Here is a 17,861-nt window from a genome sequence, read left to right as displayed (position 1 = left end):
ATTTTAACCTTGACAATAAACTCACACATACCAGTTTTGTGTTTAAACTTTTACATAAAATAGTTATTTTCAACCAACTTTATTCGAACTCCTGATCTCTCCTGTTTAACAAGTATATAGTATAATAAACATTGACAATTTCCCTACTTCACTTTCACTTTTGCCAAACTATACATATGACAAAGCAATTCAATATATTTTTCACTTAGTAGCATACAAAATTTTGTTCACACACACAACATACACACAATCATACAAAATGCCTTTTCAAATTGGAGAAGAACATGAATAGAGAACATTATCCCCCAGACCTAAAGAGGGCTTGCAAGTTGCAACATATATATATATACACACACACACATGCAGCTTCATCTCCTAAATTCACTGTGGAATCTTGTTAAGCTTACAGTAAACATAGTCAGTGAACTTCTTGGTCTTGTACTTTGGGGGATTCTCTTCATTGACAAGCTTGGGATGTGGCCCCACTACAAACTCTGATGGTGGCTCCAAGAATAGTGGCCATGACATTCTTGCCTTCTCCTTGTTCACAGTTGATCTATGGAACACACCCTTGTACTTCCCATTACTCAGAATCTACCAAAACCAAGATGACTATTAAATTTACATCATATGATGATCGTAATAAAAATTCAAGTGTTTTAAGGGTATGCGAAAATGAGACTTTAGAATTAATTCACCAAATCACATCATACAAACTCGATTATTGAAATCACACAAAGTAACAATCTAATATACGATCAAACTATTAGGTCTAAAGAGAGAAATCGCAAAATATATGTATTGTGGCGCAAATATTATTTTAGAATAAATTCACTAAGTTATTTAATTACCCTCACATATTCATCCATTCCAATCATAATGGTTTTTTTAGATTTATTATTTTATTTAGTTGACCCAACTGCAATTGCGAGTGAGACAGTGTGGGTCTCACAATAAAATACAGAAAAGAAGAAGAAATGTGATTCTAGCATGGTACAAAACCAATTAGATTGTAGGTGGGGCGTAAGGTTTGTATGGGAGAGATTGAGAGAGAGTTTGGATTTTGATGTAGTATGAGTGTTAAAATTGGAAAATTTGAAAGTTAGTTGAAACATTGAAAACGGTGCATGTGCCGGTGGGGTGGGAATCAATTAAAGTAGTCAGTTATCACTCACTATATCTATATCTTTTAACAATGCATAGATAATCTTGTTACATGTCATGTTTACATCAAAGCTTTTGGACCACTTACGTTTTGGTGAAACACGAGCAAGCTGGTATTGCCACTTTGCAGCTCTCAAGATGTCATTTTCTTGGCTTCATATACATTTCTAGATCTCATACGTATTCTGCAAAATTCATCCGGTTTCCTAACTTCTGAATCTTTATTATTATGAATGGTAAATAAATTTAATTTGTCTATATAAGAACTACTATAACAATTAGAACTGCAAATGAATCGAGCTGTACAGCTCAGGTTCGGTTTGGGCTTCTTCATTAAGCAAACGAGTTGAATTTGAACCCAATTTATAGGCTCATTTAGTAAACGAGCAGAGCCCGAACAACATTGGGCTCGGCTCGCATAGGCTCGTGAACATGGGCTCGTTAAGACTCGTATCAGGCTCGTGAATAGGGCTCGTATCATGCTCGTTATATATATATATATATATATATATATATATATATATATATATATATATATATATATTAATCAGGCCCAACTCATATCTTTTCATTAATCAGGCCCAACTTAAATCCCTCCGTTAATCAAGCCCAACTTAAATCCTTTCATCCACATCTCACCATCTTAGCCGTTAGTTAAATCCTTTCATCTCACCATCTCAGCCGTTGAGTTCAGAGATCAGAATTAAACCCTAAAAACACTACAGCCACATAGTTTGCGGATAACTCTCCACAAGACTCATGAATAAGGCTCGTATGAGGCTCGTGAATAAGGCTCGTACTCAACTCACATCTTTTCATTAATCAGGCCCAACTTAAATCCCTCCGTTAATCAGGCCCAACTTAAATCCCTTCATCCACATCTCACCATCTTAGCCGTTAGTTAAATCCTTTCATCTCACCATCTCAGCCGTTGAGTTCAGAGATCAGAATTAAACCCTAAAAACACTACAGCCACATAGTCTGCCGACAACTCTCCACAAGACACAACGCATAAGTCAGCTCTCTCCCTCTCTCTCTCGGATCAACACCAACCTAAATTCTGCCGACATCACTCTAGAAGCAACATAGCTATCTCTCAAACGGATCTTAAGATGGAACTACGGTATGAAACCTGGTAATATTTTATTTTTATTCTGTAAAATTGTTCTTTTTTATTTTTTTTGTATTTTGTTTTTTTTCTTGGAGATTTAGATGCGATCTCATGTAAGAGATTAGTTATTTTCTTGAATCTGGAATTCATTCTACTACTTGAGTATATTGAAATTTTTGTAGGAAAAAAAAAAAAAAATTCACAGATGCTTTGGTTCTTGGCTGCCCTCTATGGAAAATTCTCTCGTTGCAGATCTTAGTAGAAATATGTTATCCGAATCTCTAACATATCTCTGATTTTTTTTTTTTTGTTGTTGTTGTTGTTGTTGTTGTTGTTGAATCTGATACGTCTTGTTTATGCATATAAGGCACGGTTGGGAAGCAAATTTGGAGGGTGTATATAAACGAGCCCGAGCTTCATGAAACTCGCCCGAGCCCGAGCCGAGCCCGAGCACCTCTCCAAAGATGACAAGCTGAGCTTGAGCAACCCAAAGCTCGGCTCGGTTTGGTTCATTTGCAGCCCTAATGACAATGTTCCAGTTTATTTGTTTCTCTACTTTTGATTAGGAATGTCAACATAACCCGCAATGCAAGCCTTCACTTTAAAATAATTACAGGGGTTGAAAAGAATTTCCCGCTATATAAATAAATATTCTTTAGCTAGAATATTTTGACTTATAATGATAAATAAAATTTCTTTTTCATTAGCTAAAAAACACAACCAATTTTATAATAAATATATAAATAAATAATTTTTATTAGTTAAATTTTTTTTTTCATTTTAATTCTTTTACATAATGATTTTAAATTTTAACAACAAATTTATAATTATGACAGTGGAGTATTTGTCCATACTAAGATTTTTCTACAAGATTTATCTTAAATTTAATTAATATTGAATTTTTTTTCATAAACAATATGTATATCGGAGTACCATGAGCCTGCCCCACTCCAATAAGTAGGTTTGTAAAGTATTTTTTACTGAAGGGGTAAAGTACAACAACACCATTTGAGATTTGCTAAAAGAACACACAGTTGAAACTTAGTCTATTTTGGGACAAAGACACCCCTTAAGTTTGATACGGTTGCCAAAGACACCCCAATGGTAATAAATTGACATTTTTACCATTTGACTTTTATATTGACCATGAAATGACGTTTCTAACCTCAGAAACCCACTCCCATTTCTTTTCTTCTCTCCTCTCTGCTCTCTCTTCCTCCGCCCAACACCAACACACACACACACACACACACACACACACATATATTTATATACACATAGATATATACATACACATATATATATATATATATATATGTATATACAGGCAGTGATGGTGAATGGATCCGCAACCTTCATCCTTCGATTCCGTCGGTGAACTTACACAACGCTGGAGCACATAAGTCACACATTGGGCTTAACGGCGGTGGTGGCAATAGTTGTTCAACGAAGGCGGTAGTGAGTGCTCTCGCTGCTCAGTTGATTCTCTCTGCCTTCAACAACGACATCAAGATGGCGCTCAAAAGTGGAGCCTAGGATCTAACCCACGACGACACTCAAAATTGGAGCCATTAGTTTGACGAAGCTTCAAACTACAAGACCCAGTTCTGTCTAGCGAGCCCAAATCCGGTGAAGCCCACTTCAGACCAACGGACCCCAATGTTAGGGTCCTAGACCCTAAAGTAATTCGTTAATTGGAGATCAGCCACCAATAATCCTTTGAATTAGGGATTAGCCACCAAAGTTCTTAATTTTTATTCAATTCAATACCCTAATTCTATTATAATAACATTGTTATATAGATGAATTAAGAAAATAAATAAGGAAATAACATAGTACCAAAAATAATTAAATACTAATTAGAAAAGAAGAATAAATAAGGAAATAACATAATATCTAAAATAATTATATACTAATTAGAAAATAAGACCATCTAATTGGTATTATTTTCCTAACATTCAACCCCTCTTGAATCATCACTTGGCCTCAAGTCAAAAAATCTAACTGAAAAGCAGTCTCTGGCACATTTGGAGTTGTGGTTGTAATAATTGCATTTTCCTGACAGAGTGCTAATTCAAATGCGTCAGTTAAACTCATCGGACGAAGCAAACGAAGACCAACACTTATATCAGGACGAAGTCCAAAGAGGAAAAAACTAACTTGATGCGACTTAAGCAAACCCAGAACCATATTAGCAAGTTGCTCAAACTCAGTAATAAATTCATGAATAGTGCCTGTTTAAGAGAGTTTGGCTAGCGAACCACAAGGGTCAATATGCTGTCGAGACCCAAAGCATGTACATATTGCACGAGAAAATTATTGCCAATTCAAAATACCAAGGGATTGTTTAATCCAACGATACCAAGAAATAACATCTCCTTGAAGATGCATTGCAGCCAATTAAACCATCTGCTCATCTAAAATACCATGAGTTGCTGATATTGTTCAGCTTGAAACAACCACCCTTCAGGATCAACACCATCAAATTTTGGAAAATTGATTCGGAGAGTCCGACCTTGAATAATCGGACCAGCTTGCTGATCAACATCGTCATCGCATTGTATAGTTGGATTATGATTAACATCGTTTTGGAGAACACGAACGTCATGTTAAGGATGATCAAGAATAGGTTGAGGCTCTTGCCTATTCTACAACATCTCATGAATTTATTGAAGGATGGCATTGGTGGTTTGTCTATCATGCATGAACTCTTTGAAATTGGCAGACAACACGTCCACCCTAGTTAGCAAGAGCATTCACCCTAGTAGCAAGAGTGTCAACCCTAGTGGGAAGAATGGAAATTTTTTCTCCAAGTTCTTTGACAGTCATAATGAGAACACTAATAGAAGTAAAGATAATAGAGAAGAAAAAAGAAAAAAAAAAAAAAAAATTGAGGGGTCTTAGATCGAATGCTCTGATACCAGATGTTAGGGTACTAAACCCCAAAATGATCCGTTGATTGGAGATCAGCCATCAATAATCCTTTGAATTGGGGATTAGCCATCAAAGTTATTAATTTTTATTCAATTCAATACCCTAATTCTATTACAATAGCATTCTTATATAGATAAATTAAGAAAATAAATAAGGAAACATAGTACCAAAAATAATTAAATACTAATTAGAAAAGAAGAATAAAATAAGGAAATAACATAATATCTAAAATAATTAAATACTAATTAGAAAATAAGATTGTCTAATTGGTATTAGTTTCCTAACACCTAAGCTAACAGTTCCCGTGACCCAGAAACTTACCCATCATCTCCAGTGAAACTCATCATTTCTGTACAACTCTCTCTTTCTTCCTCCATTTACCAAATCAGTGCTCCATTGAAGACCAATCGGAGGTTGTCCGTTCTAGACCCAGAAGTTCAGCATATATTTCCACCGGTGATAGACCAAAAGCTTGATCCTTTGCTTTCGTTGGAGAGCTCAAACGCGAAGGCGGTGGTTTGGGGGTAGGGATAGTGGTGGTTTTGGGGGCGATTATGTATTTGTGGTAGTGGAGTTTGGTATGGTGGCGGCAACATAATCTGGTTGTAGGATTGATTGGGTGTTGAGGGTAATTTGGTCATTTAATTATTTTAATATTTTATAATTAAAATTAATAAAATAGTGAAGGGTAATGTTGACTTTTCCCATGTTTTAAGGCTTTGTTTGGCTTGCAAATATCATGAGGGGGTGTCATTGTCCCAAAATAGGGTAAGTTTCATTTGGCTATCCTTTTGGCAAACCTCAGGGGGTGTTGCTGTACTTTACCCTTACTGAAGTCATCAAAAGAATACTCGTGCGACATCAAAAGAGGTAGATGAATATGCCAGAATTATTTTGATTTTCGTTCTTGTGGGGGCAAGAATACCCTCCAACCAAAACATGACACCTATACAAGAAAAACACTAATTATAGCAAGACGTACATGTGTTCGCACTGAAAGCCCATGAAGAGAAATGATAAAATTAACCTGGTCGTTAGAGATGGGTCGGTCGCCCTAACAAGCACAAACCCTACCCAAGCTTATGGACCCCAAGTGGAATTCTTTTCTTTGAAGAAGAAGAAGAATTCTATAAGATAAGAAAAGAGATTAAGAAAAAGAAAAGACTTGAGCAAGAAGAAAAGAGTACAAGAAGGACTCAACTAGGGTTTTACTTATATATAAAGGGGTTAAGACCCTTAACGAAAGGAGGAGATAAAAGAACTGCAAAGGGCCCCCAAGAAAATATATACAATTATTGTCGTCAGAACTACATTTCGACTTGATTTCCACACGCTCCACAAAACCGGGATACATAGGTAATCTAGATAGTCTTAGGTTCAGTCCTACCATAAACAATTTTTTCTTCTCCCTGATCTTTGTCTTTTTCTCCGTTGCTCTTTTAGGTGTAGTAATTTAAGGGATTTGGTTAACTATTCTTAGTCTACAAATTTTTGCACCTACAGTTCCCCAAAATAAAAAATAAAAAATTATTGTATTTTTATATGGCCAACAGTGAGAATGTATATGTGTCGAGTTTTGTGGGATGCAATTTGTGTGCGTCTATTTTACATTGTTCCATTTTAACTATGTACAAATAAATTTCATGGCTATAAAGTACAGTGGACATACTATATTTCTAAATGAGCTAACTCGCATGAAGTCTTTTCTTGCTTATGCTTAGAGATTGTGATGGAATTGATAAGAACATCCCAAATCCTTCAAGTTTCTTGAAAAAATATAAAAAAATCCTTCGAGTTTCATATTACTTGTTTTATTTATTTATTTTTTCAACAATAGTAATATCACATCTTTTAGAGCACCTCATAATCCATCACTGGATACATGCCATCCTACACAGAGGCGAAGCTAGTGTGTGCCCTGACCCCACCCACTATAATATAAGGTTATTTTCTTACTGTTAATTTCTATATAATGCCTCCACCCCCTTAACTTTTAATTTCTAAAATTATCTCTTAAGAAGATGCAAAAATGCCCTTCAACAAAACACTGACACATGCATCAGCCTATGAGTGCCACGTGTCACGGGTAAAGGCTTGAGCCAGACGCAAACCGACCCGAGCAGGGCAACCAAAGCCCAAGTCATGCCATAAAATACAACCTAGGCCGATCCAAGATAGTGAAGGCCCATGACTCCAAAATGTAGGCATCAAGAAAGGCTAATCCGGTGAAGCCCAGTTCAGACCGACGGACCCCAATGTTAGGGTCCTAGATCCCAAAGTGATCCGTTAATTGGAGATCAGCCACCAATAATCCTTTGAATTGGGGATTAGCCACCAAAGTTCTTAATTTTTATTCAATTCAATACCCTAAATTCTATTCAGTATTTATATTTTGACCCCATACCTTAGTATAATTACATATTTACCCACTGGACTTAACTTTAAACATAAAATGACCCTAGTAAATGAAAAATTTACCCCTTTTGAGTCCTAAGCTATGTATGACCATGCCAAATGACTATTTTACCCTTGGGGACTCTAGAATCATTATATTAATGGGAAATGACCATAGTACCCTTATGTGGCCTCGGGTTCGGGTAATCATTAGGGTAGCGATCCGGATCCCCAAGTTTGGGTCGTTACAGATTTTGGTATCAGAGTTATGGTTAGAAAACCTTTAGGATGATGAGAAAGGCCTACCTAGTTGGGGTAGAGGATTAATTTGCATTGTTTTAGGTGATAAGTGCAAAGGTGTTTAAAGTTTTGCAAGCATGCTTACTTGATACATGTGCTTATATGTTTAATGTTGAAGTATATGTTATGTGGCTAAGTATATGAAATGTTTATATGTTTTGAGTACATACTTAAGATTTTTCATATTGCTATGACTATCGAGTGAGTTGCATACGGACGTCATTTCCTGACGGATTATTTAGCGTTGCTTTTATTGACTCGTTTTCTGATTTCATAGCATTATACCATCGCGTCTTAAACCAAGGGGTGAGGTTGGGGAAAGTTCTAGCTCCAATCTCATGAAGCAAGCTGATGAAGAGATACTTCTTAAGGATTTGGTTCCACTGACATTAAAAACATGGACCACGACTGAGTCTCGGATTGATCAGTAGTTTGTAATTATGAGACCACTGCTATTGGTCCCCGGTCTTGTTGAAGCCTAGGCTATCTCTCGTCTCGGCTTCTTCGCCACATATGTCATTAGGAAATGTCAATTCATAGTCTAATAGTCTACTCAGAATCCAGTTTCTTTCTTTTTTGTAGACACCAAATTCTCCTTTAGGTGCTTCTACTGCGGTATAGGTAGAAGAAGATGGTACGGAAAAACCTTCTGTACAAGGTTCGAAATGGTAAATTGAGGTAGAGTAAACTGATGATCCTTTAGTCATTTGGCCGGCCCGCAAGGAGGGAGAATGTTGAGATAGGGAAGGGTTCAATCAGGCAGACCATGACCACTTTGTTATAGGATGTGTTACGAGCCATGGTTGTTACAGTTCCGCAATTGGCGCCCCAATCGATACCACAAATAGTTGTTTTATCGGAAGAGGAGGAAATAGAGAAATGTCTTAAGCTTATTTCGAGGTTCGTGATACTTATACCTACGTTGTTTAAAGGCGGTACTTACCTTATGATTGTGAATGATTGGTTTGACCAAGTGGAAAAGCATTTGATGACTATAGGCGTGCCGAATGATTGTTTGAGGACTCCTTTGGCCATTTATAATTTTTTTAAGGAAGTGAAAATGTGGTGGAAGTCAGTTGCGAATTGGTATGATGTTAAAAATATAGATTGAGACACCTACAAGAACTTCTTTTATGACAAGTATCCGATAACCAAGAGGTGGGAGTTGCAGAGTGAGTTTAATCACCTCATTTAGGTCAATATGACAATGATGGAGTATAAGAGCAAGTTCACTACTCTCTCTCGCTTTGCTTTGGACTTAGTGAGAGATGAGGGGAACAAAATTCGCAAGTTTGTTTTTGGCCTTCATTACACTATAAGGCCAGTAGTGGCAGTTCAAAACATCAAGGTATATATAGTGGTAGTTGAGAGAGCCATAGTGGTGGAGATTGAGGCGAATGACCGGAATGCAAACAGGGAGTCATGGAGATAGGGCAGGAGTGCATGTACTATTACAAAGGGACAATCTAAGAAGAAGCACAAGGGTGGATCATCAGGTTTTCAGGGTAGCAGTCGGCACGGTCTGCACCTACCACCCCCATTTTGACTAGTTCTTCCAGGTCAGGCGTAGTGTGCTTTCAATGCCAACAGCTAGGCCATTATAGATCATATAGGCCATTACAGATCACAGTGTCCTCAGGACTTACCAGGTGATGGAGCTTGTTTTGGATGTGGCCGGTAAGGCCATATCAAGAGGGATTATCCGCAACGTGGAGGTAATATAGTCAGTGGCAGGGGGTCACAACAAAGGCCAACACAGTCAGCCACAACCCAGTCAGGGGTTCAACCACCGCTATCACCACAGTCAGCTATGTCTTCTCAAGGGGGTTCCATTTAGTGCACCTACCCAACAGACGGGTTATCATGCCAGTGGATCTTAGGGATAGAGGACCCAGGGTCGGGTGTATGTGGTTACTCCAACTACGACTCTAGTTGAGCCATACTTGGTCCATCAGTTGTTAGGGGTATTTTTTTTGTGTTTCATTCGTGGGCTAGAGTGTTGTTTGATTCTGGTGCATCTTATTCTTTCATCGCTTCATCGTTTGTATTTATATTGGGGTTAGAGGTTAGTCGGTTAAATAGGCCACTCAGTGTTGACACACTGGTCGGAGTCTCGGTTGTTCTTGATAAAGTTTGCCATGGTTGAGCCATTGTGATTGCGGGGCGGGAGCTTGAGTTTGATCTCATTCTTCTCGAGATGTCGGGTTTTGATGTCATCCATGGGATGGACTGGTTGTCATTGTTTCGAGCAGTTATTAATTGTTTCAGGGGCAAAATGTCAATTTGCACTTCAGACGAAGATTGTTTTTGTTTTGTGGGAGATCGGGGCGATTCTCTCATCTCTTCATTTTATGGCGTTAAGGGTCGTGATTGTCGTAATGTCGTTTTGGCTAGTCTTTTAGCTAGCGACGACGGGTTTCGTAAGGAGTTGTATCCGAGAGTTGTATGTGATTTTTGGATGTGTTTCGGGAGGATTTGGTTGAGTTACCGCCACAAAAGGAAGTGGAGTTTGTTATTGATCTTATGCCCGGTATGGCACCAATTTCAATGGCACCGTATCGTATGGCACAGGCAGAGTTGAAAAAGTAGTTGGATGATTTGAGGTTGAAAAGGTTTATTCGACCTAGTGCTTCACCGTGGGGAACACTAGTTTTGTTTGCAAAGAAGAAATATGGTTCTTTGAGGTTGTGCATTGATTATCGAAAATTGAATTATGTCATCATCAAAAACAAGTATCCATTGCCTTGAATTGATGATTTATTCGATTAATTAAAAGGTGCTTGTTATTTTTTGAAGATTGAATTAAGGTCTGGTTATTATCAATTGAGGGTACGTCAAGGAAGAAGATATTCCGAAGACCGCTTTTGGTACTCGATATAATCATTATGAGTTCCTAGAAGAACTCTGATTTTATTTTTGAAATTAAATTATTTTGGGAATTAAATTTTACAAAGAATAGGAATTGAAAGGATTTAATTAAATTTATGACTTTATCAAATTAGGAATGACTGCGGAAAGGTTTAAATTAGTAATTAATTTTTTATTTTTGAAAATTAAATTTATGATTTTATCAAATTTGGATCGACTAAGGACATGTTTAAAGTAGTCTCTAATTTTTTTAATTAAATTTATTTTGGAAATTAAATTTTACAAGGGATAGAAATTGAAAGGATTTAAATTTACTTTATGAAATTCGGATCGAATGAGGAAATGTTTAAATTAGCCCAATTTTTTTATTTTCAGAAATTAAATTTACTCGAAATTGAATTTTACAAAGGAGGAATTGAAATGATTTAAATTTCTGATTTTATAAAATTATGAAATAAATTGCAATTTCAATAAATGATATTGTGTTTGGAGGGAATAAAGTCAAAGTGGAGGGAAATTGGAGAGAAATTGTTAAAGGAAATTGGTGTCGGGGGGGGGGGGGGGGGGGATTTGAATAAGAAAGGTAGTCTAGGCATTATGACTTACTTTTTTATCAAGTCACCACAAAATATTTTTGATCATAGTTGACCATTACATAACGTAAACCTTGGGGATTTCCTTGACGTATAGACATATCTCAAGGGTGCAAATGAAGATTACCCTTAATATTTTCACAAGAGAATTTTTTTTAGAGTATTTTATCACAGAAAATCATCCTTCATTTTTCTATGTGGTTTTCTTTATTTAAGAGCACACATTATTATATGAGACTGAATTAAGATGGTGTTCTCTATCTGATTAAAGTTCAAGATCATTGAAGACCTAGATGATTCCATTCAGAAAAGTAGAATTTTGTATTACCTTCAAAAATTCAAATTTAAAGAAAGGGTGATTCAATTGAGATACGGAGGGGACAGAGTATTCGTGGAGTGTTCTTGTTCTTCCAACTACCCTTTTACATGGATTGAGAAACCCTAAAGGCTAGAGCATTTAGACGGGGGAATCACCAAGCCAGAGGTGTTCAACAACTAGTTCTTAGTTGAGCGGGGTGAGTGTGAGCCTGAGACAAAGTCTGTTGTATTTTGCTTTGAAATATTGGATTGTTACGCTCATGTAAAAGTATCCGTGGTTTTTGTCCTAATTGGACGGATTTCTTCCAAGAAGGGTTTCATGCTAGAAACCCAGTTCCAATCTCTAACTTGATCTTTACACTTTATTTTTACTTCGTAGGTTGTTATTGTGAGATATAATTTTTGTAATTGGCAAATTTCGGTGTCAAAACAAGTCCGATCGTGTTATAATTTCTATTTACCATATCAAGATTGAGATCGGCTGCGAAAATGAAAAGTTGTTCGAAGATGATATACTGAGATCGTCAAAAAAGCAATGAACAACACTTTAGGAAGAGATCTTAGAAGATTATGACATTTTTTATACTTAGTATATTTTCAGACTTACCAAAATAGTATTTTTCCAAGTATGATGCCTTCATTATTCAAGACTGGCCATCTTGAACTATTCAAGCTCGTTGGAACCGGTTCAAGAATCATTCAACTTCCTTCGAATTTTAACTGGCCATCTTGAACTAGTTCAGCCATTCTTGAATCGGTTCAAGATCTTCAGCAGAATTAGGTAACTTAGTTTCCTATTATATTTCTTCTTCCTAGTTGGTTCAGAATACTACCAAAAGTCCTATGCATGAAAATTACCTTTTTCTATGCATGTCTAGGTCTTTGAAAATTCTATATAAATATTGATATTCATCTAGGTTGATACGGATTTTGCACTACAACTTCAGATTTCTTAAAAGCCTATTAGAGATATATTTTTGCAGAAAATCAAAGTTGATTTTTCTAGAAAATCAAAGTTGATTTTTCTGTTATTCTTTCTAGAACACACACATAAACACAAGAGTGAGTTTAGAGTGTTATTCAAATCTTAATCGTGATTAAAGTCTTGTATCTATAACGATCAGAAAAGCAATCTACTTCTTCTACATTAAATCCAGATCTTGAAGAACAGAGGTGAAACGATCACATGCACTTTGAAAGGGCCTAAGCATTCGAGGAGTGTTGTTTGATCTACTAGCAATACTTCTACAAAGATCAAGAGTAAGCCTGAGGTCAAGAGCTATTGGACAGGACGTCGCAAAGTTAGAGGATTGTTGGCGTTTGATAGAACGATAGAGTGTGAGCCTGAGTCAAAGTCTATTGTATTTTGTTTCAAATATAGTGGATCGGTTTACTTTGGATTGCACAATCCACGAGGTTTTTTCTGCACAAACAGTTCGTCTATTTTACCAATTAGGGTTTTCTCGCTAAAAATTATGGTGTCATTTTTAACTTTATTACTTTACTTTACTTTATTTTATCTTGTATGAGATTAATTGATTAATTGCTAAAATAAGTAAAGTTAGAAAGACATATCTATTTTTAAATTACAAAACTTTCTACGCAAGTAATTTTTCGCTGCACAACTCACAGTTATTAGTCTTATTTCAGTAAAATTAAAATAAGCAAAATCAGATAATAGAGCAAGTTAAACTTATTTACCCTCTCTGTGTTATTTTCCAAAAGTATTTTTCCACAACCGGCAATTGACATGTAAAAGCCAACTCTTATGGGTTTTTGTCCCATATCAGATTTAGATGGAGAGGGTCTTGCACTCATATAAGAGCATCTTCAATACTCTCTCAAATGGCTTCTCAAACTCAAAATATAGTAAGTGGATGAAAATAATGTACTCCAATAGCCTCTCAAAAGATCTCTCATATTTTGAGATTGTCAAAAGTATTGCCAAGTATAGTAGTTTTCAAATGGCCTCTCAAACTTAAAATATAGTAAGTGGATGAAAATAAGGTACTCCAATAGGCTTTTAAAATACCTCTCATATTTTGAGATTGTTAAAAGTTGTTAAAATAAAAATATGACACTCTAATGGGCTCTCAAAACATAGAATAATTGTTGTGTAAAAAAATAATATTTTAGATGAAATACATTATTAAAGCAGAATTGTAAAAATATAGTACTTTGACACTTTAACTCCTCTTAAAATATGACATTTGACATTGAAATATAGTATTCTGCATTGAAAATATAACTTAAGCTATACCAGTCCTACCGCCATATTGGACCAGTAAGCAAGGTAGTGGTTCTCTGCTCATTATGTTGTGGCCAAGGCAGAACCAAGTAAAACAGAATTATATGTTCTAAGAAAATAAGTGAAATTATTTGAAAGTACCTCAATCTGGTCACCAATGTGGATGATAAGAGCATTAGGGATGTACTTTACATCATACCAATAATCATCTCTGAAGACTTGTAGGCCCTGGACATCATTAGGCACAAGAATAGTGAGGGCTGACATGTCGGTGTGGGCCACCACCCCAAGTGCCAGGTCAGGACGAGGACATGGTGGGTAATAGTTTATCTTCAACATGTACACCAAATCATCACCACCCACTGCCTCCTTTAGCTCATGGCCTTCAAGCCCCAACCCTATTGACAAGGTCCTAAGCAGCTTGTCTACCACTACATGCATGAGCTTAGCATACTCTTCATTAGTCTCCCTGTCATGAAATTTAAGATTAAATTAGGACAAGTAAAGCCATGTTTGGATGCACCTTTTTAACTACTTAAATTTGCTTATCTAAGTGCCTCCCACTTCCTCATGATTCCTTCGGATGCCTTAAAAACAACAATAAAGGTGTAGAAAATAACAATTATAATTATCTTTTGGATTCTTTTTCATTCCTACTATTTCCTTTGTGGTCTAACATGTCTCTAGGTCTCTCATTTTCACGTGATTCCTGCGATCTCAATAGCACTGCTCATATATATATATATATATATATATTAAGAATTTAAGAGCCATTTTCACAAAAAAATTAAGTATACAATAATTCAAGGATACTTGACATGGTACGCTCTCAAATGAAAATTCTTCGTAACTAGAAACTAAACTCATGCATCATTCTAGTTGTATATTATTATAACACATTTATTCATCAAAACAATTAATGTTTTTGGGTAAGTTAAGCAATATATTTACCTCTATTACTCTCTTATTTTGAGCTCGAATTAGTGGTGGATATAATGATTATGATGATATATGAATTATGAATTAGCCTAAAAAAAAAAAAAACACAACCATACATTATCTGAAGAAAACCAAATATGATTGAATTAAAACCTGTAAGGTGGTGGATTTTTAGGCCAGAACTGGTAGTTAATGGCTGAAGGAGGCCATATCTAAGTACGTCCCACTTCCTCATGATTCCTTCGGATGCCTTAAAAACAACAATAAAGGTGTAGAAAATAACAATTATAATTATCTTTTGGATTCTTTAACATTCCTACTATACCCTTTGTAGTAGTCTACATGTCTCTACGTCTCTCATTTCCACGTGATTCTTGCCATCTCAATAGCACTGCTCATATATATATATATATATATATATATATATATATATATATATATATTAAGAATTTAAGAGTCATTTTCACGAAAAATTAAGTATACAATAAATCAAGAATACTCGACAATACCTTCTCAAATAAAAATTCTAGTTGCATATTATTTTAACACGTTAATTCATTAAAACTATGTTTTTGGGTAAGTTGAGCAATATATTTACCTCTATTACTTTCTTATTTTGAGCTCGAATTAGTGGTGGATATAGTGATTATAATGATATCTATAACTCAAAAAAAAAAAAAAAAAAAAAAAAAAAAAAAAAAAAAAAAAAAACATACATTATCTGAAGAAAACCAAATATGATGAATTAAAACCTGTAAGAAGGTGGATTTTTAGGCCAGAACTGGTAGTTGATGGCTGAAGGAGGCCATATCTTGTGGAACAAATGATCAACCCAACCTTTCTTGCCTTCTACTTCCTTTTGTAGCTTTGTTCCATAGCCTTCCACACTTTTAGCCCCAGGAGACTTGGAATAAACTTCTTTCTCTTCTTGTGGTAACTCGAAAAACTGCTTCCCAACTTCTTGTAATTTGCTAATAGAATCACTTGGTATGTCATGGTTTACAATTTGGAACATCCCCCATTCGCAACTAGCATCCATAATGAGCTGCACAAGCTTTTCCTCATCTTGCAGGTTCCCGAAATCGATAACGGGGACCTCGGCAACCTGGCCGTGGCGTGTTGTGGATCCCGGTTGTTCGTTCTCCGGCCTAATGAACTCCGGTGGTATGTCCGTCGACACAGATGCAATGGCTTGCACTCTCTCCTCTGCCGTTTGCATCTTTTCCTGGTAAAATAGTTAGTTTCAAGGTTCTCTCTCTTTCTCTAGCCTTTGAAATTTATGTTTTGAGTGCATGTTTATAGGGATTGTCTTGTGATTAACCACTTAAATATTGGCTCATTTGTAGTATGGAAGGATGAGCGAAAAGATGGGGCTTGAAGGGTCAAGAGAATACAAAAGTTTAAATGGGAATAGGGGATGTGAGGACATGGCATTTGTTCACTAGATAGGTATACAAATTATTATTATTATTATGACACAATGTACAAATTAAGGGTTTTCTTTTTTCTTTTTTTTTTTTCTTTTCTGGAACTTTGTGTAAATTAAGCTTAGCCCCATCCGTGTATATCTATGCTTTTGAGATAATATATATATATACACACATATGAGTGGGTTATCACTTTTTTTTTTTTTAGGAAAATAAAGTTTAAAGATGATTCGGGACTATTTACTTTAAAAATCATTTTTCATATGTAATACACACTCTCAACCAACCAAAAAAATAAAAAAATATTTGTCCAAAACTAGCCCAATGACTATTTAATTCAAACTCAGCCATGAAAGGCTGTCCAATAAAAGCCAAAAAAATAGGCATGCTTAACAGGCCCGGCTGCAACACTCCAGCCGGTCCAGTCACTGCAAGATAAGTAATGAGTATGTATACGTGGGAAGTGGATGGCCCACATTGAATATAAATTGAAACCAATTAGAATATATATAGCTCAAGTTTAAATTTTGAGTTTGGATTTAAGGGCACCCAAGTTTTTAAGAGGAGATGACTTAGCCTACTTTGGGTCCAAACTATTCACCACTCACACACCCCGCTCCGCCTGACCCGGGCTTGGGCTTAACTATAAAATTAGGTCGGGCTTACTCTGGTGGTCATCACGAAAAGGTGCATTTGGTCCAAACCAGTGCATAATACCCAGTTAAAGAGTTGCATCTGGTCCAAACCATTTCTCCGATTGTCGCTCTATCCTGGCCAGGTAGATAATTTCTGTGGCCTATTAGTATCACAGGGGAGCGAATCTATTATTTAAATAGCAATATTTCAAAATTCTATATCTATACTATTATTAAATGTGCAAACCAAATTCTAGTCTCGGCCTATTACTAATTTATAATTTTATTTAAAAATTTTGTATAATATTTAAATACCAATATTTTAAAATTATATTTATATCTATACTATTATTAAATGTGCAAAGAGTTTTAGTATTTCAGTTTATTTATTAATATAAAAAAAGAGTTTTTATAAATAAAAAATTACCTAAAACTTTTTTAAAGAGTTTAATTCAAATTATAAATTACTTAATAAAATTTATTTTTCTTGTCCCACTTTGGTTTTGAGTTAAAAATGATTACATGTAAGCCTCTTATAAAACTATAGACCTAAAGGAATACTAATAACACCTTTCTCGCCCTTTTGGCTAAGATCAAGTGTAGTACTAAATTTTTTTAGGTCGGCCTTTTGGCTAACCTTTCTCGGCCTTTTGGCTAAGATCAAGTGTAATACTAAAATTTTTTGAGTTGGCCTTTTGGCTAACCTTTCTCGGCCTTTTGAATAAGATCAAGCGTAGTACTAAATTTTCTTGGGTCGACTTTAAGAGTTTCTTTCAGTATTTATTTATTAATATAAAAAAAAAAGAGTTTTTATAAAAAAAAAAATTACCTAAAAATTATTTAAAGAGTTTAATACAAATTACAAATTATCTATACTATTATTAAATGTGTAAAGATTTTCAGTATTTATTTATTAATATAAAAAAAAAG

The 17,861-nt window shown here is 35.5% G+C and overlaps 1 protein-coding gene across 1 annotated transcript; it reads right to left on the bottom strand.

Moving 5' to 3' along the window:
* Positions 1-214: 214 nt before the first annotated feature.
* On the bottom strand, positions 215-16,426 carry LOC132273753 (flavonol synthase/flavanone 3-hydroxylase-like). The gene is made up of 3 exons (XM_059774802.1): positions 15,622-16,426; positions 14,072-14,399; positions 215-594 (listed from the first exon to the last, which is right to left on the bottom strand). Exons 1-3 carry the CDS (start codon positions 16,086-16,088, stop codon positions 382-384), a joined length of 1,008 nt encoding a protein of 335 aa, XP_059630785.1. The 5' UTR covers positions 16,089-16,426; the 3' UTR covers positions 215-381.
* Positions 16,427-17,861: the final 1,435 nt, after the last annotated feature.

This window comes from Cornus florida, unplaced genomic scaffold (genome assembly GCF_030987335.1).
Source record: "Cornus florida cultivar Cherokee Brave unplaced genomic scaffold, ASM3098733v1 CherokeeBrave_3.0.0_Hap2_Chr09, whole genome shotgun sequence".
Classification (NCBI taxonomy): Eukaryota; Viridiplantae; Streptophyta; class Magnoliopsida; order Cornales; family Cornaceae; genus Cornus; species Cornus florida.
Note: the sequence above shows the minus strand (reverse complement) of the source record. Positions and strands in the feature narration are given on the sequence as shown.